The sequence below is a fragment of the Mobula birostris genome, chromosome 12 (genome assembly GCF_030028105.1).
Source record: "Mobula birostris isolate sMobBir1 chromosome 12, sMobBir1.hap1, whole genome shotgun sequence".
NCBI classification, from domain to species: Eukaryota; Metazoa; Chordata; class Chondrichthyes; order Myliobatiformes; family Myliobatidae; genus Mobula; species Mobula birostris.
In genome coordinates this window covers 73220889-73245006 of record NC_092381.1, presented here as the reverse complement: position 1 = coordinate 73245006, position 24118 = coordinate 73220889, and the positions used below count along the sequence as shown (strand labels likewise).

Here is a 24118-nt window from a genome sequence, read left to right as displayed (position 1 = left end):
ATAATCAAATATTTGGGAAACAAATTACACTAACTACAGTCCCTTTGTATAATCATCAGAATGTTAGATTTTTCAAGATAACATGTTGACGGTCAGTCCCAATTGGCAGTAACTCTACATGATTTTAAATTATTTTACTGTTCACTAAAACAGTTTTTTTTCCAGTTTTTGATATTTTCCTACTATTTATCATGATAATTATAATAATCACATTGAATTTATTTTAATCAATTTCCGATGCTACTTCTTTGTAACCAAACTTGATTTTTCAATACCGTTCTGACAGTGCCTTTATCTACCTTGTTTCTCAAACAATTTCAGCCCCTTGCAGTCCCCGGAATGTCAATGCTTATTTGGACTGTGCAACACACATAACGTCGGTATGGTGGGACCAGAGTGAGGGGGCAGTGGTCTACACTGCCATGGCAGAAGGAATGGAAGGAGACAGATATTCATGCAATACAACAGAAGCAAACTGTGAGGTCACAGGACTTTCATGTGGCCAGATGTACAGTGTAACTGTGTTAGCAATGGACGAGAATTGCACCAGTTTACCAAGCCCAGCTTTTACAACTGAGACAGGTAAAACTATAGCCATTGTGGTTACTAAGTCCTAAGTAGGAATCAGTATTGACTGTGCAACATGAATTATAACTTGCATTTGTTTATTGATAATTGCTAGTAAATCTGTACCATAAACTCAACTATTCAGCTGTTGATCAACAGGTTCTAATCAAGTTGAAACCTCTATTGCATTACTCATTTCAATTCTGTATTGTGATGTATTTTAATTTATCCTTTCTCTCTTGTACAGCACCTTGTATCCCACAGAATGTGGTAGCTCACATCAACTGCGAGAATAACACTGTCTCAGTGTCTTGGGATCCCAGCAATGGCTCAGAGTCATACCACGTAACAGCACAAGGGACCAATGGCCACTGGGCCTCCTGCAATACAACAGGCACTGAATGTGAGGTCTCTGATGTGTACTGTGGACTGTATTACTACATAACTGTACAGGCAGTCCGCATGGAGTGTGACAGCTCACACAGCTCTGCTGTGGCAGTTAAAACAGGTAATGTCAGGAAACCTATATATAATAATAAATTCTACACACAGTGAGGAATTGTGTACTTTTTTGCATCATACAGTTATGACGCTACAGTAGTTTCATGTTATGTTTTTCCTTCTTGCAGTACCGTGTGTCCCCCAGAATGTCAATGCTTACATGGACTGTGATGCTGGATTTCTGTCAGTCTCCTGGGAGTTCAGTGAAGGTGCATCATCATACATTGCCACTGCAGTAGGAGGCGACGTGCAGCAATGCAGCGCCAACGATACGCTGTGTGACATCACTGACCTGTCCTGTGGAGAGACCTACACCGTCACAGTCCTTGCGCACGATGACACCTGTGACTCTGCTGAAAGTCCTTCGGTCACAATGAGAACAGGTAACTGCAGGGTCATCCAATTTCTGAATCTCTAATTTCTCTATCAATCACACAAACACTGATTTCTCCACTGGCCAAAATACAGTTAGCCAGCAAAACTTACGGACAGAGAAAGTTCAAATAAGAACCCAAATAGTAGCAGCTGTAGGACATCTGACCCTCTGAAGTCGCTCTGTAATTTAGCAAGATCATCACTGATCCATTTCAGTGCAATTCCTGCACTTTCTTTGACTTTCTTGATATCCAGAAATCTCTCAAACATCGTTTGAGTAAATTCAGTGATTCAGTCTCCACTGGTCTCCTGGGAAGAGAATTCTGAATGGAGAAAGCTCTCTTTTCTCAGTCCTAAACATCCTGTCCTTCTCACGGACCGGATCGCTTATTCCCTGGTTCCCTTTAAATTTCCTTTTTGTCGTGATCGGGACCGTTGACTCCTTGTTTTCCTTTAATTCATTGTGTCCCTGTGTTTCTTGGGCTCTGTAATTAAAGGCACTTGATTCTCAGCTGAACAGGCAGTATATAGTGTTGGCTTTCAGCTACTCAGTGCTAGACCGTCAGCCGACGTCACCTCACGTCACTGAAGTAAGTGTGAGCAAGTCACATCGCTGGAGCAAGTCAAGTCTTCTCCCCGAAGCAAGTGCCAGTAAGTCGCCTCTCCTCGCCAGAGCCAGCCTGTGAAGTTACCTCGCCTGAGCGAGCCACTAAGCTACCTCGCCAGAGTGGGTCCATCAAGTTAACCTGCTAGAGTGAGGCTAGAGCCGCTGTCTGTAGTTCCGGGGCCAAATCGAGAGCTTGCCGCTACTCGGAGCCACTTCGTGCCAAGATAAAAGAACTGTCTATCATTGTGTGGTCTTGTCTCTTCGTGTCCTCGTCTCCAATGGGTAGGTCCAGCTGTTTGCTGCTACCTTGAGTTGGCAACTGTCTCTTTGTGTCCTCGCCTCTGCAGGGTAGGTCCGGCTGTTTGCTGCTACCCTGAGTTGGGAATTGTCTCTTCATATGTTCATCTCCACTGGGTAGGTCCGACTGTTTGCCGCTACCCTAAGTGGGGAACTGTCTCTTCATGTTCTGTGTTCTGTGTCCTGTATCCAAGGAAGAGTCCTTGCTCTGTGTCCTGTGTCCAAGGAAGAGTCCCGGCTCTGTGTTTAGATGTTCCAAGTTCCAAGTCCAGGCTCCGATGTTCCAAGTTCCAAGTCTGGGTCCCGAGTTCCAAGTCCCTGTCCAAGTTAAAGCCTGGGTCCTGAGTTACAAGTCCCTGTCCGAGTCCAAGTCGGGGTCCCAAGTTCCAAGTCCCAGTCCAAGTCCAAGTCCAAGTCCAAGTCCAGGTCCCGAGTCCTATGCCAAGCCCAGGCCCTGAGTTCCAGTCTAAGTCCAGGGTCCGAGCCCAACTCCAGCCACGCATATTCCCGCTTCTGCTTCATTCACTCCTTGATGTCTCTCTGTACAATCCTTGCTTCCCTGCTTTCCTAGTAACTATTAATAAACTCTATTTTTGTTAACACTACTAAATGTGTTTGTGTCCTGCATTTGGGTCCACCCATGCTCTGCACTCATGACAGTCCTTTGTTCTGACATTGTAAACTCAGATTCTAGTTTCCTTAGCCAGAGTAAACATCTTCTCTGCATCCAGCTTAGTGAAATTTTGTAAATTTCAGTGTGATCTCTTTTCATTCCTTTAAACTCCTGAGAACATAGGCCAAGTCAACTCAACTCTCTCGTCATTAATCAATCCAAGGAGTCAATCTATTGAACCTTTACTACAGTCCTTCAATGACAATTGTACTTTCTTTGGTAAAGAGCAATATTTATACATGATACGCTGGATGCAGTCCCACCAAAAATTGTATTAATTAAATAGAGGTACTAATTACGCCCATCACCTCCCTCTGGTGCTCCTCCCCCTTCCCTTTCTTCCATGACCTTCTACCCTTTCCTATCAGATTCCCCCTTCTCCTGCCCTTTATCTCTTTCACTAATCAACTTCCCAGCTCTTTACTTCACCCCTTCCCCCTTCCCAGTTTCACCTATCACCTGCCACCTTGTACTTCTTCCTCCCCTTCCCCCACCTTCTTAATCTCATCCTTTTTTCCCAGTCCTGTTGCAGGGTCTCGGCCCGAAACATTGACTGTTTACCCTTTTCCATTGATGCTGCCTGGCCTGCTGAGTTCCTCCAGCATTTTGTGTGTGTTGTTTGGATTTCCAGTATCTGCAGATTTTCTCGTGTTAGTGGTACTAATTGAAAGGTAGTACTTAAATAAACAACTCATAAATTTACCAGCTGCTCAACAACTGCTCTTCATCTCTTCTGTTTGCCTTTTCTAGTTTCGTGCATCCCACAGAACCTCGATGTCCATGTAGACTGTGACACAAACGATGCTTCAGTATTGTGGAGCCACACTAAAGGTGCAGTCTCTTACTCGGCAACAGCAGAAGGAAGTGATGGGCACCCAGTTTCCTGCGAGACGGCCAATACCGAATGTCAGATAACCAACCTACACTGTGGACAGGTGTATAATTTAACTGTGACAGCACTGGATGGTGTGTGCGACACCTCACAAAGCTCTCAGTTAGAATTTGAAACTGGTAGGTATCTTCTCTGGAATATGGTGATTTAAAACCTACCCCAACCAATCCACAGGGTTAATGCCTGTGTCCATCGAACGAGCAGCTCCTCCCGTGGAGGGTCAGACACCCTGAGCCAATAGACTGGTCCTGAACTTATTTTCCATCTGGCATAGTTTGCATTTTGTTGTTTGATTGTTTGTGGTTTTTGTATTGCTATACTTACGCTCTATTCTTGGTTGGTGCGGCTGTAACGAAACCAAATTTCCCTCGAGATTAATAAAGTATATCTATCTATCTATCTAATGTAATTGAAGATTTCATACTGCATGAAAATTGTAGGACTCTGCTTTTTTAAGATTAAATCCATGTAGTGCTCTTGTTAAGATGTACAGATAATTTGGTAATGTGTTGTAGTTTTGTGGTCTTCTTACTTCAAGACCAGATTTCTGTTAAGATCTGCTTCCTGATTTCTAACCTCTACTGCATTTAGCTACAGCTTTATCAGATTTCTATCGTCTTTCTGTGTGCTGATCTAAAAAGTACAGGGGGAATGTCAGAGGTAAATTTACGCAAAGAGTGCTTAAAACTGCCCTGGCAGGGGAGGGTATTGAGGCAGATACATCAGGGGCATTAAGAAACTCTTAGATGGGCACATGAATGATAGAAAAATGGACGGCTGTGTAAAAAGATAGGGTTAGATTGATCTTAAAGTAGGTTACAATGTCAGCACAACACTGTGCTTTTAAGTTCTATGTTCTATATTCTAAAACGTTCCTTCACTCTCATCAGGACTGTGCCATGCATTTCCAGACACTTGATTTCATTTCCTGGGGCTTTACACTTTGGCCAGTGCACACCCATCTTCTGGGCTGTTCAGACAAACATTCTGCCCTTTGAAGTCTCCAAACCCTTTCATTTTAACCATCTATTCCCTCAGGAACATGCTTTTCCACATTCTTTTCCTCTTTTTTAGTGCCTTTTCTAAATTGTATAATGCAATATTTGGCAACAGTGTGTGGCTGACTTATGCTAAATTTCTGCACAGGCATTGTCCCCATATAGCATTGTAAAGGTCAGCACTAGACTCAGCTGCTATGCAGATTAATTCTTGGTGGTTCTACAAACGCACTCCCTTTAGTATTTCAAATGAAGTATATGTCTATAGGTGTTCAAAATAGGAAGTTAGAATGTATTACCATGTTTGAAATGGAGAACTATTGCTGAGTTGATCAAACCCCTCCCCCATTGTGGCTTTGCCTGTTCAAGTTTATTCTTCCAACCTACAGTACTGCGCAAACGTCTTAGGCACATACTTATAGCCAGGGTGCTGAAGGCTTTTGCACAATACTGCATTTGTCAACGTGGAGTGGAAAGCAAGTTTGTAAATCTGGCGGGAGCAAAGGTCATTGGGAATGGCAAGGGTGGAGCACCGCAGGACTGGTGTGGGACAGGTGGCAGAGAAAGGGTGCCAGGGGTGGGGTGTGGTACGGGTGCAGACACACCCAGCCCTGAGACACCAGGCTAGGTCATTTGATTCCAAAAACATTGGTTTATTGATCATGACAGAATGTCCCTCTGATGCTTCTTGCTTCCTCCCCTCTCCCTTCCCCTTTTCCCAGTCATGACTCCCTTTTCCCTGCCCCCCTCCCACTGTCAGTCCATAATAAAGACCCAGATCAGAATCAGGTTGACCATCACACACGCGTCATGAAATTAGTTTTTTTTGTGGCAGTAGTGCAGAGCAATACATAAAATTACTACAGTACTACGCAAAAGTCTTAGGCTCCTTAGATATGTGTGTGTGTGTGTGTGTGTGTGTGTGTGTGTGTGTGTGTGTGTGTGTGTGTGCGCGCGCCAAAGACTTTTGTACAGTACTGTAAATATATTAAAAATACCCTCAAGTGCTTCACTTGCTCTTCAAGTTGGGTAACTCAGGAAACAAAATATCAATCAGTCTATGTTCTGAATGGCTGGAATTTTCACTGCCAAATTCTTTTACACCAAGAAATTAGATTTTTTTCTCTCAGCTGCGCAGTGTTCTTTTTTCAATGTGTATGAATCTGTGAGTGCAATCCTGTTGTGATGGTCCAGTCACACCACTCTGGGAATTTGAACAGGAACTTTCAGTCACAGATTGAACTTGTCATATTTGATAAATGTAATAGCATCATTCTTTGTGCAACACTTGATAAGAACACTGCTGGGAAAAATTAGTTCTTGTGGTTGAAAAGCACGTGTTTTTTTAGCTGTCTCAGCCTAACCAAGTTTCAATTGGACAAGCAAGTAAGCATGGCAATTTTATGTAGGGCTTCCTAAACTGGCAGTGGGACACAACCTTTTTAGGTACCTGGTTTCCTGAATCCGCTCACTCCTACCCACTCTACTGAATTTGCCTCCCCCCTCCACATACTGATCTGATCTTTTGTGACCCTACCCCCTAAATGCCCATTAGGCTTCCTAGCTCTCTCCTAGAAACATTCATCAACTTCCTCTCCACTTGTTGACTGTCCACCCTCTTCACGATTTCACTGTTGATTCACTCACCCCGACTCAAGCAGCTGACCTCCCGGTATGGTTGGGATCTCCGAGCTCGTGTTTCCTTCTCCCCACTGGACCAAGCCTAACTGTGAACTGGGCAGTCTTTACAACCTGTCCAAAACGTGCTGGTCTGTCGGTAGAGGAACGCTGCCGACCAGCTCATCATAGGTTACAGGAATATGTGCTGAGGGACACACTGAAGTTTGGTGCAGACACCACAAGGGCTCAGTGGGAAAAGATCACGTTATAGGGTTCTTCCATCACTGGAGATGGAGGGGCCGGGTTGGGTGAGGAAGACCCTCAGTTATTGTCGTAATGTATCACCCCAGGGGGCCACGTGAGTGGCAACAGTTCTGTTGGATTTATGAAATGTAACAGAACAGTACTGAAAGTATTGACTATGAATTTAGGAATGAAAAAGCATTGAAAAGTTTATCCTTGTAAGTAATTTTTAAAATTATTGATAAAATCTGATTTTCAAAAAAATTGCAGACTCTGCTCAGTTGGAGCTCAAAAAGGAAAACCTTGCTCTCACTCATGGTTAATACACCAAATATCTTGAAGTTCAACTTTTATGTGACAAGTATTCAACCAACGCAGTCATTGATTGATTAACGTAATTCTATTGGTACTGTTAAAGTTTAGGACAATGAATATTCTTAAACATCTGCACCCTTTGATTGTTGTCCTGCCATAGAGAACAGAAATTGTCCAGCGGTAACAACTATAAGAACTCCAAACATCACCCCACAGTACAACTCACAACAGTGAAGGCTAACATTACGTGATAAATTCCACTGTAATTTTAATTCAATGTGTTTTTGCAGAGATTTTTAATTAATCTTTAATAATACTGGGGTTAATTTTCCATGTTAGAAAACTATTTATTTTTATTTAGACAGTTTCCTTCTTTTAAAACAGTTCAGGTTTTGTTTTTGACTGTTTGACTGTTCTGTTACAGTAGTTCCAACAGCATTTTTCAAGAGCCCCACAGTATTTATCATAACTTCTGATTGTGTGTATTTGCACTGCATCTATTCCTTCATCTGTCTCAATCAGTTTGTGTTTCTGTGATTTGCAGCCCCTTGTGTAGTCAAATACATTTCTACTAACCTGGACTGTGACACCAGGAGTACGTCAGTGACCTGGGCGAAGGCTGAGGGTGCCATGTGGTACATTACAACAGCAGAAGGACAAGATGGACACGTTTCACTGTGTAACACAACAGAGACGACCTGTGACTTTGTGGACCTTCACTGCAGTCAGACATATTTCATAACCGTAACGGCAGTACGTGGTTACTGTCAGAGTATAAGTACCATTGTTGAAACCAAAACAGGTGAGATATCTGAAGATTTTTGAGAGAAAAGCTGCAGTTGGAAATACTTTTCTGAGATTTAGAGTAGCACTGAGGTTGGGATATCGCAGGGTTATTCTTGCAACAAAACAAAAGCATGCGGCAATCAATATAAACATGGAATTGCCTTATAACTCCTCAGATCAAATATGAGTTGCAATTTATAATAGCTCCAAATTTAGTCAGAAGCTAGAAGTTAACTTTATACGTCTGTTTGTAGAGTTTGTTACATTGCAATCTTATCCTTAAATCTTTTATCTTTAAAAATCTTCCTGAGGTTGTGATTCCAGAAACTTCTAGAGCTCAGGTATCTCAGCCACTGGACACCACAGAAGCAGTTCCTCAGAACAGTGCCCTAGGGGCTGGCTGGTGGCACAATGACATCGGCGCCGGTGCCGGGAGCAGAGGTTCACGGGTTCGAAACTAGTCAGGTCCACCCCCGAGTACGCTTTCCATCCGTGCTGGGTTGAGTGTCGAGATTGCAACTCGACCTCATAAAATAAAGGGAAAATACTGCGAAAATGTCTGTGTGAGGAGTGGCACGCCACACTGTCTCTCTCTCGCTCCGCACCTTGTAAAAAGCCATGAAAAAGACATCATCATGGAGGCATGGACACGCAGACGCCCATGCACAGACGTGCACGCACGCACACGCGCAAACTCACACGCACGCAGGCACACGCCAAAAAAAAGAGAAGTGCCCTAGGCACAACGTTGTAAATGCTAGATTTTCTGTTGATACTGGGAATCCAGAACAATACACTCAACATTCTGGCAGAACTCAGCAGGTCAAGTAGCAACTATGGAACGGAATAAATAATTGACACCTATGGAAAAAAGTACAGTCGACGTTTCGGGCCGAGACCCTTCTGCAGGACTGGAGAAAAAAAGCCGAGGAGTAGATTTAAAAGGTGGAGGGAGGGGAGAGAGAAACACAAGGTGAGAAGTGAAACTTGAAGGGGGAGGAGTGAATAGAGAGCTGGGAAGTTGATAGGTGAAAGAGACAGAAGGCCATGGAAGAAAGAAAAGGAGGGAGAAGCACGAGAGGGAGTCAATTAGGCATGAAAATTGATTTCTCAAACTTCCGATAATGTCCCACAGCCCTCCCCCCTCTCATTCAACATCTCCCATCCCCTTTTCCCTCTCTCACCTATCTCCCTGTCTGCCCATCACCTGCATCTTTCACCAATCAGCTTCCCACCTCTCTACTTCATCCTCCCCCTTCAGGTTTCACCGATCACCTTGTGTTTCTCTCTCCCTTCCCATCAACTTTTAAATCCACTCCTCGGCTTTTTTTCTCCGGTCCTGCCGAAGGGTCTCGGCCCAAAACGTTGACTGTACTTTTTTCCATAGATGTTGCCTGGCCTGCTGAGTTCCTCCAGCATTTTGTGTGTGTTACTCAGATTTCCAGCATCTGCAGGTTTTCTCTTGTTTGTAAACAATTGATATTTTTTGATATCCTTTCCAAAGATATTGCTTGACCTGCTGTGTTCCTCCAACATTTCATGTGTGTTGATAGGCACAGCATTAGAAGCTTTATCAATGACTTTATCCCATCATAATGCGGGATGGTGACTGATCGACTGCACAATGCTCAATTGCATTTGCATCACTCACAAATGAAGCAACCCACACCCAGCTGCAACAATAACTAGCTGGACAAGATATATACACCAACTGTAAAATGCAAATATAATTTTTCAAAATTCCCATTTCATTTTTCATTCTGTTCACATTTGAAAAGTAGGACATTGCTTAAATTCTTTTGCACAATGTTGTTAAAGGGCTAGTGAAATAGGGAGCTTTTGTAAAAGAGCTGACTTCCATCACCCTACAAATCCTTCTGCCAGTGTGACATTATGTAAAGATGTATAACAGCTAGACAATCAGTTCCACAAGATGGGAATCCAAATCATCGTCTGTTGTGAGAACCGAAGGAACTGAATAATAAAGACTTAAAGTGAAATGAAAAATATGAAAAGGCTTGAGAAAGATATTAAGGTCCAATTTTCAAACAATTTGCAATTATATTGTGCCATTTCAAAATAGACCAACATATTCTCGTGGAGTGCAATGTGGGATTCTTGACTGTCAATTTGTATACAGTAAGATGCCACCACAGTAGTGTGGCAATAATCAATTTATCTGCTTTATCACTGAGAGAAATAAATTAAATAATTACAAAATGAACACCAAATTTCTTTCTTAAAAACGCAGACACGAGGAAATCTGCAGATGCTGGAATTTCAAGCAACACACATAAAAGTTGCTGGTGAACGCGTCAGGCTAGGCAGCATCTCTAGGAAGAGGTACAGTCGACGTTTCGGGCGTGACGAAGGGTCTCTTCCTAGAGATGCTGCCTGGCCTGCTGCGTTCACCAGCAACTTTGATGTGTGTTACCAAATTTCTTTCATGCGTATTAGTTGGAAGTACATGAAAGACAACTTCCTGTCCACTAATGATTGTCCAAATCACAGATCCAATAGGACAATTAATTGATTTAGAATATTGACAAGCAGTATGAAGGCCAAAGTATTTTGACATGTATATTTCCTGATTGAGCCAATGATTTTCTGAATGGCCCAAACATAAATTACAGTCTTCAATGACTTGAGTGACTCTTAATAGGAATCTAGTAGCAGCAATGCCATTCAGGCCTCTCCTTGGCTAATGACTTTGTGAGTTCACTAATCACCTCTGTTTCTAACTACACCGATGTTGTCTATTTCCAGCACTTTATATCGGTTTCCTAGCAACTGCAGTTTTTGCTTTTCTAAATCATTCAATGATTGACAAGATTCAACTAATAAGCAGAATAGACTCAAAAGGCTGACTGGTTCATTCCTCTCCCAATGTTGTATTTTTACCATTGAAACACCACACTGATGTCACTAATTCATAATGTTATTTCTCTCTCCTCCTGTCCTGAAGCCCCTTGTCCCCCTCAGAACGTACACGCTGATGGTGTTGGTGTCACTGCCTTTGTAACGTGGGAGCTGAGTAACCTCACAGTGTGGTACACCACTACGGCAGAGGGGAGCGATGGACACACAGCCACTTGTACCACATCCGAAGCAAACTGCCTCATCCCAGATCTTCACTGCAGCCAAACATACAACATCTCAGTCCTTGTACTTGGTGAAACCTGCAGCAGCCTCCGGAGCTCTAGTTTTGAAATTCAAACAGGTGATATAAAAATAAAATATCCCCCTTTATATAAAACTTCTCATCTACTCAGGAATAGCTTCAAGATCGAGAGATAAGTTTGATGTGCACTCCTTTTACTCACAATAACTCTTGAGAGTGGCATAAACCGGCAAGTTTAATACAGTGCTCATGGTTAAAGGTGAATTGTAGTCAGGACAGCTTCTCCAAGAAAGGCTCCAAGAACTACTGACCAGAATAGACAAGATCTGATTGGCCTCACTGGAAGTGCAGCTCGTGAACAAGGATCTCACATTCTTATTAAATTATCATTTGCAATTATGTGAAAGCAGGCAGCTAGTAACCTGAAGAGAGTGGAAAACAGCTGAATATTCATATTGCCAAGGTGGCTGACCTTTGGTTATTCACTTAAATTTTTGCTGTGAAACCAAGTCAACGTATTAATTGGGATTTGATAATTTGCAAATAATTGTGACTGCCATTACTGGAGTGAACTGGGTAAAGTGAGCACCAAGCTCATTCTGGCCTATTGTCCAATTAAATTGGATCCCAACAGGATTGTCAGAGCAGGACTACATCTCTGACCTGAGGACCTGAAAACCTAACCTCAGTCTTTCTGCCATTCTGGCTATTTCCCAAACCTTTCTAGAAAGGAAAGGGCCTCAGAAATCTATATTCCTCCAGGCCTGATAGCTTCCCATGGACTTTCTCTTTGTGGCTGGAATCATGGGGATAAAGCAGAAAACTGGATCAAATGGCTCAGGAGGACTACCAGGTGGCTGGTTGGTAAAATCCAGGGGCCTCCTCTTTGTGTCTGTTACAGCAGGCATAGGTCCGAATGATAATATCTTCTTTGAGGCCCTCCATTGGTTGGGGTCAACCATGGATGTTGCATCTCAGGTGTCACAAGCCAGTACACAAGCCTACCACGTAGGAGGCTCCCCCTCTCGACACAACTGATGAATCCAAAGCAATAACAGAGACCAGTGACATCACGGGAGTTGCCAGTCAGCACTGAGTTCGTAAGACTGCCTTCGGGACTCCAGCTCCAGAATTTTCCTCAGGGATTACTCCCAAAGACTTCCCAATGAGTGGGTATAGCTGCATAGCAGCAGAGGTTTGAGATCAGAGATTTTCTTCTCCTAAATTAGCTGCCAACCACAGCTGACGAGCCCCATTTACCCAAATGACTAGTTTTAAGGTGCCAGTAGCCCACCTTTGCCCCTTCTCCTGTCAGTAGAAATGGTTTCACCAGGCTTAGTAGCCCTGCGTGAAGGCCAGGAGCTGGTCTTGGTTTACAGAGGCTATTTGTAATGCATGCCTTTTGGAGCATTTAATAGACAGTGGGAGCTTATCCCCTACTATTACAAACTTAAGGAAGCAATAATATCCTCAGGACTTGTGAAAAGCATGCAAATAATGAAACACTTAGGTTCTGTTTTACTTGGGTCAACTAACAGTGAAATTAAAAGGATTTACAAAACACTCGATCTTCCAGCAGTATCCTGGAACTCATCCAATTATCTTGAAGTGCTCTGTAAAGATTGGAGCCAAAACTAATCTGGTATACAGAATGTCTGTTCTGCCAACATAAGTAAACATTTGCCCACCTCTTCTCCAAAGCACCATCTTCACCAGGGTTCCAAAGTGGCCCTATTTGTAGTGGAAGGATTGCAGTTCTATGGTTCACTGATTTCATAAACCAGCTGGAACATAGGAACTTCACTACAGACACTGAAATCTTACCATGACCTAAAGTTAAAGATACTATATGCATATAGTATCTTTTATAGTATCTGTAAGCTGGTCCACCTGAACAGATGCTGGTGACCTTTTACCGCTGCACCATAGAGAGCATCTTAACATACTGCATCACTGTACAGCAGCTGATAGGAAAGCACTTCAGCGGGTCGTCTCTAGCGCACAGAAGATCATTGGGATACACCTCCCAGCCCTGGAGGACACCTACAGCTCTCGCTGCTTAAAGAAAGCTACAAGCATCTGTAAGGACAATACACACCCATGCAATCATCTATTTGAACTTCTTCCATCTGGCAGACGTTATAAGATTTTTCTATGCCCGCACTTCCAGACTGAAAAATAGCTTTATCCCCCAGAGCTATAATTGCTCTGAACCAATCAATCAAGCATCATCCATAAATTTGTTATATTGCTACTTCAATACTGGTTTTATGGCTGTCATGCATCTGAGCTGTGCTTTATTACTGCTGGACATTGCTTGTACTGGCTGGTTACTTGATTTTATTTATTGGTTATTTATTTTATTTGTTGTTTTATAGCATTGAGTATGAGAGTTGCAAACTCATTTTCGCTGTATTGGTGCATGACAAATTGTACTATGCAATGACGATAAAGATATTTCATTTCATCCAGCATCATTGATTCAAATATCCCGCATTCAGGGAAAACAGAGATTGAGCACTTAAACCGGCAGTTGGTGGCCCTAATGCTGTAGAGCTGGAGTGGATCAAAATCAGAATCAGATTTATGATCACAAATATATATGATGTGAAATGTGTTGTTTTGCAAAAGCAGTGCACTGCAAAGACAGACAAATTACTGTGAATTACAAAGCTAAATAGTGCAACAATAAAGGATTACAGAGTGGTGTTGATGGGTTCATGGGCCGTTCAGAGATCCGACGGTGATGGCAAGAAGCTGGCTCTGAGTCTGAGTGTGGCTGTTCAGGCTACACCGCCTCCCTGATGGTGGTAAGGAGAAGAGGGCACGTCCCAAGTGAAGAGGGTCCCTGGTGATGAATGCTACCTTCCTGAGGCACCACCTCAGTAGTGGGGAGTCTTGAGCCTGGGATGGAGCGAGCCGAGCCTACAGCTCTCTGCAGCCTGTTGTGATCCTGTGCATTGTAATGTCCATATTGTGAAGCAACTAGTCGGAATGCTGTCCACTATACATCTACGGGCATTTACAAAAGTCTTTGGCAACAGATTGAATCTCTTCAAATGTCTAACTCAGCAGACCACGGCCTCCTCTACTGTAAAGATGAAGCCACACTCAGGTTGGAGGAACAACACCTTATTTTCTAGCTGGGTAGCCTCCAATCTGATGGCATGAACATCGACTTCTCAAACTTCTGCTAATGCCCTACCTCCCCCTTGTACCCCATCCGTTATTTATTTATATACACACATTCTTTTTCTCTCTTTGCTTTTTCTCCCTCTGTCCCTCTGACTATACCCCTTGCCCATCCTCTGGGTATTCCCCCCTCCCCCTTTTCTTTCTTCCCGGGCCTCCTGTCCCATGATCCTGTCATATCCCTTTTGCCAATCACCTGTCCAGCTCTTGGCTCCATCCCTCCCCCTCCTGTCTTCTCCTATCATTTTGGATCTCCCCCTCCCCCTCCCACTTTCAAATCTCTTACTAGCTCTTCCTTCAGTTAGTCCTGACAAAGGGTCTCGGCCCGAAACGTCGACTGTACTTCCTCCTCGAGATGCTGCCTGGCCTGCTGCGTTCACCAGCAACTTTGATGTGTGTTGCTTGAAATTCCAGCATCTGCAGATTTCCTCGTGTTTGCGTTTTTAAAACGACCACGGTCATGCTTTCTTTGTGATTGCATCGATGGTGTTGGGCCCAGGTTGCATCCTCTGAGATGTCAGTGTTCAGGGACGTGAAGCTACTCACCCTCTTCACAGCTAATCCTTCAAAGAGGACCAGTATCTGTTCTCCCAAGCTCCCCATCCTGAGGAACACAATCAATTGTTTGGTCTTTCTGACGTTGAGCATGAGGTTGTAGTTATGACACCATACAACCAGTTGATCTATCTAATTCCTATTTGCCTCCTTGTTAACACCTGAGGGACAGTGGTGATGTTAGCAAATTTATAAATGGCATTTGAGTTGTGCTTAGCCACACAGTTATGAATGTAGAAAGAATAGAGCAGTGGGCTAAGCATTCATTGCTGAGGTGTTGCTGTGTTGATTGTCATTGAGGAGATAATACTACTGATCAGCAATGCCTGTGGTTTCCTGATAAGGAATTCGAGGAGCCAAGTGCAAAGGGAGATGCAGAGGTAGAGGTCCAGATTTTGAAGCTTGGTGTTTAGGACTAAGGGAATGGTAGTGTTGAAATCTATCAACATGTAATCGATAAACAGCGACCTGACATGTTTTGAAGTTTTGTATGTCATCTTAAGTAACAGGATTGATGGTAGAAAGGAATGATTTTACATATTTTTCTCCAGTCATTTTTACTGTTTATATTTCCCTTTCTACAGCATCATGTGCCCCAAATGAAATTGTTGCGGAAGTGGATTGTAACTCCAGTAAAGTGGTTGTGTCCTGGGGAAGGACTAATGCAGCAATCTCATTCGATGTAACTGCTGAGGGAAGTGATGGTCATATACACTCACACAACACCACAGAGACACGCCATGAAATGCTGGATTTACACTGCGGACAGTCCTATAACATAACCGTAACGACACTGAGTTACAGCCGGCATGGCATTTCGAGTACTTCCGTCCAAATACAAACTGGTAAAGTAATTAATCATTTAGTTACATCTACTGAAGAAATAATTTTACCTTGTTTGTTTACACAATTGCATAATAATAAATATTCCTCTCTATTTTCTAAATAGCACCCTGCATTCCTGAGAATCTAACGGCTGAGCTTAATTGTGATTTGAACACAATATCCTTCTGGTGGGATGAGACTGCTGGAGCAAAGTTATACACTGTGACTGTTCAAGACAGTCAAAGAGTTACAGCTTTATTCAACACAAGTGATATAAGGGCTCAAATCCAGGACCTGCAGTGTGGCGAATATTATACAATCTCTGTCCTAGCAACAGATGACATCTGCAGGAGGCCCCAGAGTACAGTGGTTAATGTACATTCAGGTATCTTTCAATTTCATGTAATATATTAGCATGTGAACCCTTGTATTCTACAGAGAATATGCACAAGTCATTGCTTTTTTCATGTTAGTCACTCTCTTGATAAATGGCTTTTGGATAAAGTTATAATTTTCCTTCTTATCCTTTTTGTTGCTGGTGTCTTTGACCTGGCAAAGTCAAGGGAATACATTGTTTGTAGCTTCAAAAGCATTTCGTCCGCATTGCAGGAGGCAAATCACCTGAAGTTTCTCCGTAGCGAGGTTTAAAGGTCACAATATTCCAGCAATTCTCTGTTCCAGCAAGGATTGAACAAGACTGTTCGATCTTAAAGAGTGGATGTTAGAGGCAGGTGTCTGAAACAGGTGATCCTTTATTAATACCTGCACAGCGAATAGGGAAATGCGTTACTTATAAATCCACTGCATGATGCATCTCCTTTGTGTCCAGTAAAAGCTGGTTTGCAAAAGATACAGCTGAACCTTCAGGTTAGAGGTTAAAGTTTGAGCACCCCTTATCTGAAATTCCAAAATCTGACAACCTCTGAAATCTGAAATTTCTTTGAGTGCTGACATGATGTCACAAATGGAAAATTCCACAAGATGCTGGGAACGTTCCCAGGCACATGCATAAGTCTCTGCACTCCACAGACAATTCTGAGAACTGTCCTCAGATACGTAATGAACAAAAGTTAATGAAAAATAAAAAAACTCTGCAAAAAGCGGAAAACAAAGATCTCGAATGTGTATTGAAAGAGTGGATGGAGTGAACATATGCCACTTAACATATGTTGATCATGAAACAAGCAAAGGTCTATCACGATGAAATGAAACAAAGGTGAATATTTAGCAGGCTGGTTGCACACATTTAAGAAAAGGCACAGCATTAACTTTTTAAAGATTTTGGTCTTGAAGCATCTGGTGATTATGAAACAAATTAGTTTGCCAAGATCACCGCTGATGAAAATCTAACATGCTGAATGGCTGAATCAGTATATATGTGTGATGAGTAAGTATAAGACAAAGACTACTTACTGGTAGCACATAAATCCAGAAATGATGGTGATTCCAAACACACTGACTGTACACCTAAGCAGCCATGGTATTGATAGCTTACCTTTCTGATGGTTCAGTGTACACATTATTGTTTCATGCACAAAATTATTAAAAATAGATTAGATTCATAGAAAAGTACAGTATAGAAACTGGCCCTTTGGCCCATCTAGTCCATGCAGAACCATTTAAACTGCTTATTCCCATCAACCTGCACCTGGGCCATAGTCCTCTATAACCCTGCCATCCATGTACCCAGACAAACTTATTTTATCATGCAAAACTTCTTCCAGGGTGCATGTATAAGCAGAGTATGCGATGTAAATGGATTTCTTGTTTAGCCTTGTGTCCCATTGATGCAAATATTGCAAAATATGAAGTCCAAAATCTTTCGGGCTCCAAGTATTTTGGATAAGGGGTGCTCAACCTGTATGCTGAAATTAGATGCATTTGGTCTTCTGAAATATTTTCCAGAAGGCTTTAACTTTGTTCCTAACTGAATCTAGATTGCCACAATCCTTGTGCCAGATGCAAATAGTTATTTATTTGGCATGGAGGTTTGCCCTTCAGGAATCAAAGACTCGCCCCTCTTTTTATTCCCCCCCCCCACCATACTTGTATGCACCATCTGCAGAGATAGCTATCTCATCTTGGCAATTGGTAATCCCTGTTTATTATCTTAAAATAACACATTTTTCAGGTACATCAGTAACTTCTATAGCTCATTCTGATGCTCAGGATGCCTACAAGAAAATCACTTCTTACAACTATTATGATAGAGAAATAGATCAGCTCTACTTTTAAGGAGATTGTTTATGTGCAATTACATATAAATCAGATTTGCTTTAATCTCCCATTCACTTTGCACTAGTGACAAGTACCAATGTAATTCACTTGCACGTCTTTTTGATCCTCTTATCTGACATCCTTTTTAATTTTCAGTCCCTTGTGAGCCACAGAATGTCACAGTACAACTGGATTGTAACCTCAATACAGCTCTGGTTCTGTGGGACTACAGTAAAGGAGCACTGTGGTACAATGCCGTTGCGGAAGGAGCTGATGGGAACATCGTGTCGTGCAGAACGTCAGAAGCATCATGTAGAACACCCCTGTTACTGTGCGGCCAGTTATATTCTGTGTATGTTGTAGCATCTGACAACAATTGTAACCATTCTCTGAGCTCAGTGGTTGAAATTCAAGCAGGTAACTAATTAATGATATGGGATGTACCAGTATGAAACAAGCTTACAGCATGTTTGGTTAGCTTGTCATGCATTTCCGTGCAATCATTTATACTCTTTCATTCAACTTGTAATCTCAATCCCATGCTAGGCATTTTTAATGCTTTATAAGAATTTTTAGAATTTATTGTGGGAGTTTTTTCAATATTATTTTATATTTACCCATGTCTGGAATTTATACAAATTGACTGCCCTTTACTTATTTTATTTCTTTGATTTCCCCAGCTCCCTGTAGTCCCCAGAATGTAAGTGCTCACTTGGACTGTGCAACGCACGCAGCGTCAGTTTGGTGGGAGGAGAGCGAGGGGGCAGTGTACTATGCTGCCATGGCAGAAGGAACGGAAGGAGACAAGTACTCGTGCAATACAACAGAAGCAAACTGTGAGATCGCAGGCCTCCCATGTGGCCAGACGTACAGTATAACTGTGTTAGCGATGGACGAGAATTGCACCAGTTTACCAAGTCCAGCTTTTAATATTGAGACAGGTAAACTTATGATTACCTTTTTATTTAACATAACAAAAGCTACCTTATTTCACTCGTTAAGAAAATGCAGGAATAAATCGAAATGTCATCATTAGGGCTCTACATCAAATATATTCACAATAACTATAGTTAGTTATTATTGTAAGCTTCATCATCAATTGTATCAGTTGCTGATCCTTGCTCTGAAAAACTGATTACGCAGTTATTTTCCTTTCATTCCCAACAATCAATTTGAGAACCTTTTAATGTAAAGATAAAGTGCAATTTCATAATTCTGTTTGTTTGTAAGATATGGACATATTTATGCAGGAATACATTGACAGTACTTTATTAATTTGATTATAAAACTATGATTATTTTTTCTGCAGTACCATGTATCCCACAGAATGTGGTAGCTCACATCAACTGCGAGAATAACACTGTCTCAGTGTCTTGGGATCCCAGCAATGGCTCAGAGTCATACCACGTAACAGCACAAGGGACCAATGGCCACTGGGCCTCCTGGAATACAACAGGCACTGAATGTGAGGTCTCTGATGTGTACTGTGGACTGTATTACTACATAACTGTACAGGCAGTCCGCATGGAGTGTAACAGCTCACACAGCTCTGCTCTGGCAGTTAAAACAGGTAATTCTAGTCAAAACTGTATATTAAAATTCTGCAGATACTCTCTTTTGCATCTAACTGTTATGTGGCTGAATACTTGTGCAACAGTTTCAGGTTATGTTCTTTCTTCTTGCAGTACCGTGTGTCCCCCAGAATGTCAATGCTTACATGGACTGTGATGCTGGATTTCTGTCAGTCTCCTGGGAGTTCAGTGAAGGTGCATCATCATACATTGCCACTGCAGAAGGAGGCGACGTGCAGCAATGCAGCGCCAATGATACGCTGTGTGACATCACTGACCTGTCCTGTGGAGAGACCTACACTGTCACAGTCCTTGCGCACGATGACACCTGTGACTCTGCTGAAAGTCCTTCCATCACAGTGAAAACAGGTAACTGCTGGGTCGTCCAATTTCTGAATCGCTGATTTCTCCATCAGTCACACTAACTGATTTCTGATCTGGCAAAAACTCTATTTTCCTGAAAAAGCTCTCCTGTGTCTTTGCAAGCAATTACAAAAACCGGTCCCTCAAGTCAGCTGCTGCTGTACATCCGCCACTCATTTGATCTCCTTGTTCTCTTCTAGTTTGCTGCATCCCACAGAACCTCGATGTCCATGTAGACTGTGACACAAATGATGCTTCAGTATTGTGGAGCCACACTAAAGGTGCAGTCTCTTACTCGGCAACAGCAGAAGGAAGTGATGGGCACCCAGTTTCCTGTGAGACGGCCAATACCGAATGTCAGTTAACCAACCTATACTGTGGACAGGTGTATAATTTAACTGTGACAGCACTGGACGGTGTGTGTGACACCTCACAAAGCTATCATTTTGAATTTAGCACTGGTATGTCTTTCTACTTCTATGTTCCTCATAATTCTAAACTGTGCAGCCTGTTTGCCACAACAAATTAATTCACTGTGCACCGTACATTCCACAATGTAAAAATATTCCAATGCACTTAATTGGGACTTTATTAGCAAATCTATGATTTGTTGTGTCAAATTATTCTAAGTGACACTTAGATACCTAACTTTAAGTTAGATGACACTAACAATCTAACATTTCTGCTATGTCCTGATAAATCTTTCTTTTCATTGAAAACATAGAAATATTGACAGGTTTTGTGCAGGAAAAGGCCCTTCAGCTAGGAGGTCTATTCCAACCACCATACCACATTAAATTAACCTTAGTTGTCTGCACATGGGTCCGTCGTCTTAACCAATTTCCCCCTGGGATCAATAAAGTATGACTATGACTATGACTATGTTCCCTGCCTGTGAACATGCTGTTTAAATGTGTCAAAAGACTTTAGTCCAAAAATATTGTATGGATTTTTCTCTTACTTTTGCTTTTCTATATTAATGGTGTTTAAGAGGACATGTTTTTCTTTTTGTAAATATATGGTGACTGTTATTTGAGGACTCTGTATTCAAAATTGTTTGTCAAGATTGGCAATATAACCTGGACCACCTCCAGAAAAAAAGCAGTTGCAGTATCTTACCCAGTCATAATGTGTTTCTGTAATTTGCAGCCCCTTGTGCACCGGAACACACTTCCACCAGTCTGGACTGTGACACCAGGAGTACGTCAGTGACCTGGGCGAAGGCTGAAGGTGCCATGTGGTACATTACAACAGCAGAAGGACAAGATGGACACGTTTCACTGTGTAACACAACAGAGACGAGCTGTGACTTTGTGGACCTGCACTGCAGTCAGACATATTCAATAACTATAATGGCAGTGGACAGTGACTGTCAGAGTGTAAATACCTCTATTTTTGAAACTGAAACAGGTAAAAGTCTGAAGGAGTTTATGAGGCATGAGAAATGTTAATCTAGTGCAAGATAGTTCATTTTCTGAGGATTGTGATCCAGGAGAGCCACATTGGTAATTTTGGTGTTTATGTTATGTTTGCTTTTAGTTCTAATTTAAAAAAAATAAAGTGGATGGACTATTCTCTAGGTTTCCATGCAACTTTTAACACCTTATAAAGGTAGTTATAAATTTCTATTTGTAGAGTGAAGATTTTTCCCTCTTCTTCCCTCTTGCTGTGAGACTATTTCCCTTGGGTTTTAAAAATAAAATTGTAAATTGTAGTCTGAAGATACTGTGTCTTTGAACAGGAAGTTGGTTACTGCATGATATCCCAGGATATTTTCTACATTTCGCTTTTTCCTGCTGACTTTGATATTGAAAGAAACATTCAAAGTGCACTTCTATCATTTATTAGTGACCCATTTGTTTTGTTTTCTCCTCCTGTCCTGAAGCCCCTTGTCCCCCTCAGAACGTACATGCTGATGGTGTTGGTGTCACCGCCTTTGTAACGTGGGAGCTGAGTAACCTCACAGTGTGGTACACCGCTACGGCAGAGGGGAGCGATGGACACACAGCCACGTGTACCACATCCAAAACAAACTGTCTCATCCCAGATCTTCACTGCAGCCAAACATACAACATCTCTGTCCTCGCATTTGGTGAAACCTGTAGCAGCTTCCAGAGCTCCCACTACGAAATTCATACAGGTAAATTAGAAAAAAGCCAGTCAGTGGTGTAGTGGCATCAGCATCGAACTTGGAGGCCAATGGTGCCGGTTCGAATCTAGCCAGCTCCTTACACGCTTTCCATCTGTGTTGGGATGAGTGTTGAGGCAGCAACATGACCCCGTAAAAAACAGACAAATGCTGAGGAAATGGCAAAAAAAATGCCACCCAATGCGCCACAACAGCCGAAGAAGAACAGCAAAAACAAATTAGAAAAAGAGGATCTATTTCTATTACATCTTTCATCTAAGCGCATTTCATAATTGTATGTCTATTATTTATTAAAAAATTCACTGGCAAGACCAACATTTATCAGTTCCTCCCAGTTTCATTTGGGTAGGTGCTCTTGAATTCCCTTTTTAAACCATTTTCTTTTCTCTGCTGAAAGCACTCCCACAGTAATATTCAGCAGGGGTTCCAAGATACTAACTCGGCAATGGAAAAAAAATGTATTTTCATGGTCAGGATGTTGTGCGAATTGAAGAGGAACCGGGAGTTGTTGATACACATTGCAGCCTCAGAGTGAACTTGTGATAGACAAAGTGAATGTTTATGATGAGGGATGGGATGCCATTCCAATAGATTGCATTGTACGAGATGGCATCAGCCTTGTGAGCTGTTGTTGTTGCCAGGCAGTACAGAGAGAGCCTTCAGTTCACCACTCATTGTAGATGGCGGTTGCTAGACGTAAAGTGAAAGTGATGTTTGCTATAGTCGGTGAGTCTAGGGCACGATCTCAGAATAGAAGGATGTCCATTTAGAACAGAGATAGGGAGGAATTTCTTTCGCCTGAGGGTAAGGAACCTGTGGAATTCATTGCCATAAATGGCTTGGTCACTGAGTATAATTAAAGCAGAGGTTGATAGGTTGCTGATTAGTCAGGGCATCAAAGGTTACAGGGAGAAGGCAGGAGAATGACATTGAAAGGGATAATAAATCAGCAATGTTGGAATGGCAGAGCAAATCATAGAAACATAGAAACATAGAAAATAGGTGCAGGAGTAGGCCATTCGGCCCTTCAAGCCTGCATCGCCATTCATTATGATCATGGCTGATCATCCAACTCAGAACCCCGCCCCAGCCTCCCCTCCATACCCCCTGACCCCCGTAGCCACAAGGGCCACATGGGCCAAATGCTGCAATTCTGCTCCTATATCTTATGGTCTATGTGAAGTTTCCAGCTTCCAACTTACTCTTATCTCCACAACATTCATATGGCTGGTCCTGTTGAGTTTCTGGCCAGTGGTGACTACAGCATTTTGGTGGTTTTCCTTCAGTGAGGGTAATGCCATTGATCATCAAGGGGAGATGATTAGATTACATCTTTTTAGAGAATATCTCAGCATTACACTTGCGTTTTGCAAATGCTGCTTTCTGTTTATCAGCCTATGACTAGAAATTATCCAGGCTTACTGCATGCAGTTGTACATGATTCACTTTTCTGAGAGGTAGAGATGGGATTGAACATGGTGCATTTCCTAGCAAGAATCCCCATTTCTAACCCTATGATGGAAGGATGGTCATTGGTGAGGCATCTGAAGATAGTTAAACCTAGAACATTGTCCTGAGGGCTTGAAAAAGGTGTAATGACATCCACCAGCCACAAACTCCCTTTTCTCAAATATAACTCCAGTCATGAGAGAGCTTCACCTTGATTCCAATTGAATTTAGTTTTAACGGGAATGTTTAAGACCACTTTCAGAAGCATTTTGCATCATTAAAAAGGCTGGTTTTGAAGTGTAGTAACTGTAGGTAATAAGCCAATGAGTTGCAAAATTACTCACATCAGAGTCCCAAACAACAACACAATTTGTGCAACACTTTTAGCATTTACAATTACTGGCTGAGGAGACAGTAATTATTTGCATTGGACTGGTCCTGCTTTTGTGCACTTGCAAATCAAAGGAATTTTATGCTTGGATGCAAGAATTTCATTGTTGTCTCTCTCCTAGGCCATATTGGCTATTCGTGCGCTAAGTTCTGAAGCATGTTTTCCACCCTAGAGCTGTGATGTTGTCATCCCTTTCTCAGTACTCGCGGCCTTTATGCAGTGGGAATTCAATTTTGCTGAAGGAGGAAGCTGAGATGGATGGCATCTCTTTTTAATAATGGCTGGAAGTTGCTAAACTTTATCTTTACAGATATACTAGGCTCTGTCAATATGGAGAAAAAGAATATTCTTGGTTTCGGCTCCTCTCCATTTTTTAAAATTGTCCACTACCATTCAGGACTGGATGTGATT

General features: G+C 42.2%; 3 protein-coding genes across 3 annotated transcripts in view; all 3 read left to right on the top strand.

The window, feature by feature from the left end:
• The first annotated feature begins 339 nt into the window (after window positions 1-339).
• On the top strand, window positions 340-1407 carry LOC140206419 (fibronectin type III domain-containing protein 7-like). The gene is made up of 4 exons (XM_072274787.1): window positions 340-582; window positions 815-1075; window positions 1197-1344; window positions 1392-1407. Exons 1-4 carry the CDS (start codon window positions 423-425, stop codon window positions 1405-1407), a joined length of 585 nt encoding a protein of 194 aa, XP_072130888.1. The 5' UTR covers window positions 340-422.
• LOC140206052 (fibronectin type III domain-containing protein 7-like) lies at window positions 1408-8005 on the top strand. Its single transcript, XM_072274126.1, has 3 exons — window positions 1408-1451; window positions 3771-4031; window positions 7633-8005. The coding sequence occupies exons 1-3, from the start codon at window positions 1442-1444 to the stop codon at window positions 7911-7913; spliced, it is 552 nt and encodes a 183-aa protein (XP_072130227.1). The 5' UTR covers window positions 1408-1441; the 3' UTR covers window positions 7914-8005.
• A 7408-nt stretch (window positions 8006-15413) lies between these two features.
• fndc7b (fibronectin type III domain containing 7b) overlaps window positions 15414-24118 on the top strand; it is a 69669-nt gene continuing 60964 nt past the window's right edge. The window contains exons 1-9 of the mRNA XM_072274125.1: window positions 15414-15587; window positions 15692-15952; window positions 17941-18201; window positions 18465-18725; window positions 19094-19354; window positions 19470-19724; window positions 19919-20179; window positions 20868-21128; window positions 21604-21858. Coding sequence (XP_072130226.1) covers window positions 15488-15587; window positions 15692-15952; window positions 17941-18201; window positions 18465-18725; window positions 19094-19354; window positions 19470-19724; window positions 19919-20179; window positions 20868-21128; window positions 21604-21858 — 2176 coding nt within the window. The 5' untranslated portion in view covers window positions 15414-15487. The remainder of the gene's footprint in view (window positions 15588-15691; window positions 15953-17940; window positions 18202-18464; window positions 18726-19093; window positions 19355-19469; window positions 19725-19918; window positions 20180-20867; window positions 21129-21603; window positions 21859-24118) is intronic.

What these genes read in the sequence shown, in the direction of transcription:
- LOC140206419 (XM_072274787.1), top strand. Translation starts at nt 423, where the DNA reads ATGGCAGAAGGAATGGAAGGAGACAGATATTCATGCAATACAACAGAA. An exon ending in AGCTTTTACAACTGAGACAG is followed by an intron (nt 583 to 814) that starts GTAAAACTATAG and finishes TCTCTTGTACAG; the next exon opens with CACCTTGTATCCCACAGAAT. An exon ending in TGCTGTGGCAGTTAAAACAG is followed by an intron (nt 1,076 to 1,196) that starts GTAATGTCAGGA and finishes TCCTTCTTGCAG; the next exon opens with TACCGTGTGTCCCCCAGAAT.
- LOC140206052 (XM_072274126.1), top strand. An exon ending in TCAGTTAGAATTTGAAACTG is followed by an intron (nt 4,032 to 7,632) that starts GTAGGTATCTTC and finishes TGTGATTTGCAG; the next exon opens with CCCCTTGTGTAGTCAAATAC.